The sequence below is a fragment of the Vespa mandarinia genome, chromosome 11 (genome assembly GCF_050613455.1).
Source record: "Vespa mandarinia isolate Hongniang chromosome 11, ASM5061345v1, whole genome shotgun sequence".
Lineage (NCBI taxonomy): Eukaryota > Metazoa > Arthropoda > Insecta > Hymenoptera > Vespidae > Vespa > Vespa mandarinia.
In genome coordinates this window covers 1944829-1955000 of record NC_140820.1, presented here as the reverse complement: position 1 = coordinate 1955000, position 10172 = coordinate 1944829, and the positions used below count along the sequence as shown (strand labels likewise).

The following is a 10172-nucleotide window of genomic DNA, read 5'->3' as shown; positions in this document are numbered from 1 at the left end:
AAACGTTTCCATGATTTCAACATAGAGGACGCCATAGGATTTGACCAGGCCAGCGACCCAAAATTGGACGAAAAAGGCACCAAAAACAATGACCCAACCATATCCACCATCCAACGGTACATAAGTACGATTTCTTGGTTTCCTGGTATCTCTCCTTTTAGGTTTCTTCTTTTTCTTGCTCGGCGCTATTTTCGAATTGGTTGTTTTAGAAGAACGTAATTCACGCGATTTCGCTATCAACGGTCTAGCCGTTAAACTCGATATAGTTAAAAGATTTTCATTATCCTCGTCCTCGATGGTATCCGGTGGACTTTGTAAATGAGGTGGCACGACCGGTGTCGAGGTAGCAGTGGCTTGTACCATCAACGAGGCCGGCCTTTTAGGGGATGGCACGCCATTACTTAAATCAAATACGGGAGCGGAATGAATCGAGAGTAAGGAGCCCAGCTGATTCTGTTGATTCATATTTTCATCGATGACGGCCGTACTGACCATCTCCTGTGACGCTGCTCCTTCTCCTCCTGTACCGCAACTACCCCCGACCGTCGTCGTCGCACGGTCGACCGATCTACACGAATCCTGGAAACTCCATTCCCGTGGCAACGACATTTTTTACTGTCTTCGACGAAACGAGAACCGTAATACATTGGAGTTCCGTATTCTTTCTCTTTATCTCTCTCTCTCTCTCTCTCTTTCTCTTTCTCTCTTTCTCTCTCTCTCTTGCACTCTTTTTTTTTTCTTACGCCTTTCTCTTTATTCCTTTTTAGCTTAACTCAAAGAGAAAACTTTTGTCTAATTATCTTTCTGTGTCTTTTTATTTTATACTCTTTCTCACTCTCTCTCTCTCTCTCTCTCACTCTCTCTCTCTCTCGCACTCTCATTCGTTCTCACTCTTTCTTTCTTTCTCTACATACGTTACCTAACTATCGTCTATGTACTTGATCTATGTATTCGTATACGTCATAAGCTCTCTCTCTCTCTCTCTCTCACTCTCTCTCTCTCTCTCACTCTCTCTCTCTTCCTCTTTCTCTCTTTCTCCCTTTCTAATTTGTACTCTTTCCTTCTTTCTCTTACATACAATGGAGACAAACGATAAGGAACCTTTTCTTTTTAAAACACACACTCTTCTTCTTCGGTATGTTAATTTCCAATATTCTATGTTGCCTCTTGCCTTGTCTTGCCTTATCTTGCCTTCTTGTCAATCCAGTAGCAATGCCTCTCACCATTTAACTTCTTGTTCTCCACTGTTCCTTCTGTCACGATCAGACGGTTCCTCGGTAAATACGGAATGGAAGGGGTTGCGCACGCACATGAGGTCGCCACGGGGTGGAAACCTACGGGATCGATATGTAGCAGGTACAAAATGACGAAATGACGCACTCTCTCTCTCTCTCTCTCTCTCTTTCTCTTTCTCTCTCTCTCTCTCTTTCTTTCTCTCTCTCATCCCTCCCCCTTCTCTCTCTCACTCTCTCTCTCTTTCTCTTTCTCCCTCTGTCTTTTCCTTTCTACCCTCTTCTCCCTCTTTCTTTCTGATCAGAATCACCATGTGTTGAAAAACTTTGTTTATTCCTCTTCATTTCTTTCAATACTTCGAAAACAGTATTTTTTGGATATGCTCATTAATGGACTCGTCAATTTCATCTTTCGGATTTTCCATTTATTTTCTTTCCAGCTGATCTACGAACATGAAAATAATATGCAAATTAATGTACATATATATATATATATATATATTATTACAATATGTTAATTATATATGTTAAATATATATACATATATACATATATATATATATATATATATATATATATATATATATATTTGTATCATGATTATTCAAATTTATTTAACATACCTTTTTCATACCATCAATTTCTTCTCTATAATTTCTAATAATTTTGTATGTGATTATAGTTATTGGAGCGTATAATATAGAAATGACAAGAGAAAAAAAAAAGAGAGAGAGAGAGAGAGAGAGAGAGAGAGAGAGAGAGAGAGAGAGAGAGAGAGAGAGAGAGAGAGAGAGAGAGAGAGAGAGAGGAAAAGCAAAGATAAAAGAATAAAAAGAAACAAATAAAGCTCACATGTAACTAACGTATCGACTTTATCATTACGAACTATATGTCTGTTCAGATAAGAATTTGCATTTAAGTGGAACCATTAGACTATTATTATCCAAATATGAAAGACCACGTGGAAACTTGTGGTACCAATGTTTGTCTATGTTGACATAATCAATATTTTAGGAAAATGTATATATATATATATATATATATATATATATATATATGATCATTATAGATTATATCTATAAATTTCTATTGTAATATTGCAACATATTAAACGAATACGAGGGGAAGGAAATGTGCGAAGAGAGAACGAATTTGAAAGTTGGTGCCAAAATCTTTGAATTTACGATAGCGGAGGTGAGGGTACGGGTCGGGGTAAAGGGAATGAATCTCTCTCTCTCACGCGCAGCATCCGACTGGATCAATGTATACCAAGAGGAGGTCAGATCTTGGCTCTGCCCTCGTACTTGGGCCATTATAACTTGGGCCGTGCCCAAGTACTCTTCTACCTGTTTAACAAAATTTTTTCAACATTTTTGGTGGGTGAACATATCGCACAACTTCGTACGTCGTCGTCGTCGTCGTCATCGTCGTCGTCGTCGTTTAGTTTTGCAACATTTGATTTCGTTTTCTTTTTTCTTTCTCTCTTTCTCCCACTCTATCTATCTATTTCTCTCTCTCTCTCTCTCTCTCTCTCACTCTCTTATCTTTCTTCCGAAAGAGAAAAGAAAAATTCCAAGGATTATAGTTATACGTTAAGGTAGGTCAAGATTCGTTTAAAGTGTACGCAAATTCTTACATTTCTTTTAATACGATATAACATTTCTTAGATATTTCAATTTGTTTATCATTGCAATGGCAAAATGTGGTAAAATGATCGCATTGATTTGTCTTCTGATGCTTTTGGAAGACTACAGTCATGCCGCAAGACCATCCAGTTACAACAGTCCAACTTTATTCATGATCGGTGGTGTCCTTTCAAACAATGAAAGCAAAAATTATTTTGGTGCCACCGTTGATGTGAGCATACATATTTCATTATGACATTAATTATTATATATACATATATATATATATATATATATATATATATATAATAATTAATTGTTTTACTCTGGAACAGACCTAAATAATTATATTTTAGCATTTGAACTTTGATTCACAATACGTGAACAAGGGTATAACTTATCAACACACTGTCATCGAAATGGATTCCAATCCAATCAGGACAGCTCTAAGCGTTTGTAAATCTCTAATCGCTAAGCAAGTTTACGCAGTAGTTGTGTCTCATCCTTTAACAGGTGATTTGTCACCAGCTGCTGTTTCCTATACCAGCGGTTTTTACCATATACCTGTAATTGGTATATCCTCTCGTGATTCAGCATTTTCCGATAAAGTACGTCGATCTTTAGATCATACCTTATTAGGATATATATATATACATATATATAAAATTAATTCTTTCAGACATATATATATATATTTTTTTTTTTTCAAAATTATTTTTCAGAATATTCACGTGTCTTTCTTACGTACCGTCCCACCATATTCTCATCAGGCCGATGTGTGGGTAGAATTGTTGAAATATTTTAACTACATGAAGATCATCTTCATACACAGTTCGGACACCGACGGTCGTGCTTTGCTCGGACGTTTCCAAACGACATCACAAAATTTAGAAGATGACGTTGAAATCAAAGTACACGTAGGTCCATTTATCCTTTTCTTTTGTTTATCGTGAAACATTTTCTAATATCGAAAATTTTCAATCCTTTAAAAATTAAAAAAAAAAAAAAAATAAAAATGAACAGGTGGAATCCGTAATAGAATTCGAGCCAGGTCTTGAAAGTTTTATGGAACATTTGATGGATATGAAGAACGCACAAGCCAGAGTCTGTTTGATGTACGCAACGTAAGTGATCTAATTAATCAATTATTATCGTTTGATCGTACGATGTAAATAAAGTTAGAATAAATGATTTAAAAAAAAAGAAAAAAAAAAAAGAACAAAACAAAAAATCTTTGCTTAATTTAAAGGAAGACAGATGCAAAAGTAATCTTCAGGGATGCGGCATCATTAAACATGACCGGAGCTGGATACGTTTGGATTGTTACCGAGCAAGCATTGGATGCACCTAACGCACCAGAAGGTCTTCTTGGATTGAAATTAATTAACGCGAGCGCAGAGAAGGCTCACATCAAGGACAGCCTGTCAGTCCTTTTGCGATCGCACACGATAGGCACACCTACATGTATATGCATGAAACTGTATACATAGTTTCACGATTAGGTAAAATCTTCCACTTCACACAATTCGAGATCATCTGGGCTTCCCCAATCTACAAAGAAGAAAGGATTGTGATTGCTGAAATTTTTCTTCGTTCGATTATCTTCAATTTATCATCTTCACTATCCCTTACTCTTTTGTTAGCTTGATAATTTTATTATATATATATTTTTTTTTCTTTCATCTTAAATTTATTTATCTTGCACATCGTTTCATCTCTCTTTCTTTCTCTCTTTCTCTCTTTCTCTCTCTCTCTCTCTCTCTCTCTCTCTCTCTCTCTCTCTCTTTCTCTTTCTCTTTTTGTACGAGTTGCATTCGAGTTGCAAGGTTTTCAAATTTTTTTTTTTCCGGAAAAACTGCATACGCATTAAAAAGTTGAAACTATTGTCTCACTTATCAACATAGTCATTTTGTACACGTACATATATGTTTTCAGAAATTCGACGCCATGATTGCATGACCGCTGTTAACGATTCTTGGGGGGTCTGTTTTGTTCATTGAAAAATAGTTCATGCAAGAGAGCGATACAATTGAAAAATGAGCGATTACACAGAGAGTATCCTTCGGCGTTGGAAAAAGCCAAGAAAAAAATCATTAAGTGCAAGATTAGGTGAGTAGAAAATATGAGGAATCATTCGGAAATTATTTTTCAAAGATTTGAAAGGCTGTTCTCATTCGATGAACAGAAGTGTTGTCTTCATGGAAGAGTATGACAATTTTTCACAATAAGCAAAACAGACCGAGAACCCCTAAAAAAATTCGTTCACAATGATCATGTAATTGTGGCCTGGATGTTGTAAAAAAAAAAAATATATACGTATACAGGTCGACCATTTATTGATAAGTAACAATAATTTCTACTTCTTGATGTAAATAATTTCTCAGGGGAAAAAAAGGAAAAAAAAAATTTAGAATACCTTAAAACTTGAGCGCACCTCGTAACAATATTTCTTTTATTATCACGCAGGTATCAACGAGATATGAGGGAGCATCATTCGATAAGGAAACTTTTATGTCTCGATGTTGATTACAGATCAAAGGACTCTCTGATTTCTCTCATGGATGTTACTGCATGGAAACGTTGTCCCGTAGAAATTGTGTTGTGTGCATAAGTATAATAAAAAAAAAAAAAAAAAAAAGTGGCCTGATTATTGGCCTTCTGATGTCAAGGGTATAACACTTATTTTCCAGATATGCTTTTGTCTCTGCTTTACGAGAAATGAATGAAACCGAAGAGATCACAAGTGCTCCTAAGGATTGCGGTGATTCCGGATCGATATGGGAGACTGGGAAGAAACTTTTTGAGTACGTGATTATTATATTTTTTTACTATTTAACCCTTTAGCTGCACATTGGAGTGCATTCAAACGTGTTTCCACAATTCCGCAGTGTTTCGGTGTCCTCAATTATGCATTTATTCCATATCTGTATATAAAGTAACACATTGAAATGCAAGTTATATAATATTTGTATTTTGATTAACATATACAAGATTGGATGCCAAAGTCAAAATTTTCACGTTTTTCAAGTAATGCAAATGGATTTAAATTCAAGAAAACAAATCAGCCATAATATTGGCTCTCTTAATATCAGCTAAAAGGTTAATATTAAAAAAAAAAAAAAAAAAAGAAAAAGTGTACGTATTTACGATAATGTGAATTTAGTTACATACGTCAACAAGTTTTACCACATGGAGAAACTGGGAGAGTTGCTTTCGACGATAATGGCGATCGTATTTTTGCTGAATACGATATCATTAACATCAATGAGGATAGTCGGCAAGTTTCGGTTGGACAATACTTTTATCCAGCTGTAAGTAGATCCAAAATATTGATATAATTATCATTAAGATTATATATAAAATGAATAAAATCAGTATTAATATCTGAAATAGAATGGAACAAAAATGAGATTAAGAGTGAACGAATCGAATATCACGTGGCCTGGGCGTTTAAAAAATAAACCCGAAGGTTTAATGATACCAACGCACTTAAAGGTTTTGACAATTGAAGAGAAACCTTTCGTTTACGTACGTGAAGCAAGCGAAATTGATTGCCTGCCTGATGAAATAGCATGTCCTCATTTCAACGTTACCGATCACGAGAGTAAGCAATTTAATCAAACAATTTATGTGTGTCTGTTTAATTTTACAATTAATTAACGATACTAAAAATAAATGAAACCTTTTCTATATGATTTACAGACTCGAAAATATATTGTTGCAAAGGTTATTGCGTAGATTTGTTGAAAGAATTATCTAAGACTATCAATTTCACTTATAATCTTGCCTTATCACCGGATGGTCAATTTGGCAGTTATGTTATTAAAAATAGTTCAGGTATGATTCCTAATAATAATTCTTTAATATATTATAGATATTATACATACATGCATATAAAATATATAAATTTTTTATATATAATATTTAATATTAAATAAATAAATATTGTATATAATATTATACAGTATATATTATATATGATATATATATATATATGTATAACATAAAAAATATTTAATTACAGTCGGAGGGAAAAAAGAATGGACAGGACTAATCGGAGAATTGGTGAACGAACGAGCAGATATGATCGTTGCACCATTGACGATTAATCCTGAACGTGCTGAATTCATCGAATTCAGCAAGCCATTCAAATATCAGGGGATAACTATACTAGAAAAAAAGGTATCGGAGAAAGAGAGAGAGAGAGAGAGAGAGAGAGAGAGAGAGAGAGAGAGAGAGAGAGAGAGAGAAAGAGAGAAACATTTAATATCCATTGAATTAATAATTCATTGAATCCTCTTCCACTCATTGAAACCCCTATCGAACCCCATTGAACCCCTCCCCCCATTGTATTCTATTCCTCTCCCTCCCCTCCCCCTCCCCTCCCCCTCCCAAAAAAACGAAAGAAAATAGATGATTAGATCGATAAAATTTTGTTTGATTCCAGCCATCCAGATCGTCAACACTGGTATCTTTCTTACAACCATTCAGTAACACCCTTTGGATCCTGGTGATGGTTTCGGTGCACGTAGTGGCGCTAGTTCTGTACCTCCTCGACCGGTTTTCACCTTTCGGGAGGTTCAAACTAGCTAATACTGACGGCACCGAGGAAGATGCCCTCAATCTCTCGAGTGCCGTTTGGTTTGCATGGGGAGTATTATTGAACAGTGGAATTGGAGAAGGTAAATACGATTCTTTCTTAATATCATAGATAAATACAGTAATTGATATATTGGGATTGGACGATCCTAATACATAAAAAAAAAAATGTAAAAATGTTGATCAAAAATAAATGATTACTTAGAAAAGATTTTGATGGTTATGCATTTTATTATGTTTAGGTACTCCGAGAAGTTTTTCAGCACGAGTATTGGGTATGGTATGGGCAGGATTTGCTATGATCATCGTGGCATCTTATACAGCTAATCTGGCTGCCTTCCTTGTATTGGAACGTCCTAAAACAAAATTGACTGGTATCAATGATGCTCGAGTAAGTAGACGTATTAAATTTTCTTAAAAAAAAAAAAAAAAAAAAAAAAAAAGAAAAAGAGCAGCACAATCAAAACGCATAATATTTGAAAATTTTGTTTTATAACTATAAAGCTCAGGAATACTATGGAAAATTTAACATGCGCTACGGTTAAGGGATCAGCAGTGGACATGTATTTCAGGCGACAAGTTGAACTCTCTAATATGTATCGAACAATGGAAGCTAACAATTATGATACAGCCGAAGATGCTATACGTGATATAAAAATTGGGTACGCGTATACTTTTTAGAGGTCTATCCCATAATAAATTTTCAATTAAACGTCAAGTTAAATGCGTTCAATATAATAAATCCTTTTTATGCTTTATTTAGGAAATTAATGGCATTCATCTGGGATAGCTCACGTTTGGAATTCGAGGCAGCTCAGGATTGCGAGCTAGTAACTGCCGGTGAATTATTTGGTCGTTCTGGTTACGGAATTGGCCTACAGAAAGGTTCACCCTGGGCGGATGCCGTGACACTGGCAATTTTAGACTTTCATGAAAGTAATAGCAACGCAATGACATCAAGTATAAGAGTAGATAGATGAAATATGATTTTATCAAAAGCGAAATTTTAACTGAATAAGAAAGAAAAAAACGATGGTATATGATATATCCATCAAATGTAAACTTTGAAACTCCATTGATTGTTTCTAGGTGGTTTTATGGAAAGTCTCGATAATCTTTGGATACTCCAAGGGAATCTACAACAATGCGAACAATTTGAAAAAACTCCGAACACTCTCGGATTGCAAAATATGGCGGGAGTGTTCATAGTGGTCGCGGTCGGTATCTTCGGTGGTATCGGATTGATTATTATCGAGATGGCGTACAAGAGGCATCAAACTAAAAAACAGAAGAAAATGGAACTGGCAAGGCACGCAGCCGATAAATGGAGAGGAACGATCGAGGTAAACAGCGATCGGCGGCCGATTTCGTTGTTTGATATATTTCCATCGTTTCTTCAGAAATGTGTGTTTGTCAGTAATCCTCAGGAAGCGACGACGAGGTAGCTACGCTGAGGCATGTCCATTTCCCGGGGGACTTCCCTTCGAACCCTAGTAATAATAATTACGTGATAATTAGCGAGTTGCACAACTGACAGTGTGTAGAAATTATTATGAAGAAGTAGTTGTAGGTAAAACTAGTTGCAGATATGTATATTTCATAAAACTATTATCCCTCATCTCGAGGAGACATGATACACGTAGGATCGTCTTGAGAGCATAAATAAATAAATAAATGGATAAATAAAAAATAAAAATATAATTGCACGAAGGTGAATAATACGAAAATACAAAATTAAGACGAACGTTGTTACATATCTTCGGACGATCCTAAGTGCACATATATATATATACATATATATATATATATATATATATATATATTTAACATAATGTTAAATCAATCATATAAAGAAAAGAAAAAGAGAAAAAGAAAAGAAAAGTAAAAAAAAAAAAAAAGAAAAAAGAACAACATTTTCTTTTCGAAAGGGATTTCCTTTGCCCTTAAATACTCCTACAAGATTATTCGTAACCTTCAATTTTATCTATGCAGAAGCGGAAAACACTTCGAGCTTCGATAGCTGCACAACGAAGAATTCAAAGCAATGGCCTGAACGATCCAACGACCGTCAGCTTAGCAGTCGATACGGTCGCCAGATGCACCGTCGCACCACGTAGCCCTGGAAGGGCATGGCCTGGAGATAGTGATATACGTCAACGACCAATGTCACGTTCTGAAGACGTAAGATTATCACCCGCCGTTTACACCGCTGATGTATCTCATCTTGTAGTTTAATTATTATATATATATATATACATACATATATATATATTTATATATATGTATGTGTGTGCTCACACAAAATAGTTTTTTAATATGTACAACTATTTCATATATACATAGTATTAATGCACATTACGAACTCTGATGGAATTGTATTAATAGTTACAAATTAGGAGGTCTCGTTCGTTGAATAAAAGAAAATTCTTTGATTGTTATAATTACCTTTCGCTTTCCTTTTTCTTTTTTTTTTATATATATATATATATTTTTTTTCTTTTTTCTTTTTTGCATTAATCGTTTATATCAATTCATTTTCTTCGCTTTAGAATTTTCCACTTTGTTCTTGGAATCGACATCTTTGAAAAGAGCGCATCATTCCAGGAAATGACTTGTCTTGACTCGGTCGGTAATTTATCGACGTAACAAATTAATAGTGCACACGTTTTATTTTTTTTATTTTTTTCAAAATGATCATTCGTTAAAATTTACGATC

General features: G+C 34.9%; 2 protein-coding genes across 8 annotated transcripts in view; one reads left to right on the top strand and one right to left on the bottom strand.

Annotated features, from left to right (window-relative positions):
• Sln (monocarboxylic acid transporter silnoon) overlaps positions 1 to 1295 on the bottom strand; it is a 4549-nt gene extending 3254 nt beyond the window's left edge. The window contains exons 1-2 of one of the 2 annotated variants that reach the window (XM_035865957.2): positions 493 to 1295; positions 1 to 400 (exon numbers count right to left, since the gene is read on the bottom strand). The exon at positions 1 to 400 is cut by the window's left edge and continues 67 nt beyond it. In XM_035865957.2, the coding sequence (XP_035721850.1) occupies positions 1 to 400; positions 493 to 647 (555 nt within the window). In that variant the 5' untranslated portion in view covers positions 648 to 1295. The other variant, XM_035865955.2, reaches the window with a different exon arrangement.
• A 1266-nt stretch (positions 1296 to 2561) lies between these two features.
• Nmdar1 (glutamate ionotropic receptor NMDA type subunit 1) lies at positions 2562 to 9802 on the top strand. 6 transcript variants are annotated; one of them, XR_004838117.2, is made up of 18 exons: positions 2562 to 2829; positions 2900 to 3089; positions 3214 to 3465; positions 3580 to 3774; positions 3881 to 3981; positions 4107 to 4280; positions 5548 to 5661; positions 6021 to 6168; positions 6251 to 6461; positions 6560 to 6694; positions 6882 to 7039; positions 7305 to 7539; positions 7699 to 7847; positions 7961 to 8118; positions 8220 to 8392; positions 8546 to 8799; positions 8874 to 8949; positions 9449 to 9511. XR_004838117.2 is itself a non-coding variant. In XM_035865953.2 (17 exons), the coding sequence occupies exons 2-17, from the start codon at positions 2925 to 2927 to the stop codon at positions 9689 to 9691; spliced, it is 2859 nt and encodes a 952-aa protein (XP_035721846.1). In that variant the 5' UTR covers positions 2562 to 2829; positions 2900 to 2924; the 3' UTR covers positions 9692 to 9802. The 6 variants fall into 6 exon arrangements, 4 of the variants coding, with proteins under 4 accessions (XP_035721846.1, XP_035721845.1, XP_085516399.1 ...); XR_014982721.1 differs by having other exon boundaries at positions 8546 to 9026; positions 9449 to 9566; XM_035865953.2 differs by lacking the exon at positions 8874 to 8949 and having other exon boundaries at positions 3580 to 3768; positions 9449 to 9802.
• The last annotated feature ends 370 nt before the right edge of the window (positions 9803 to 10172 follow it).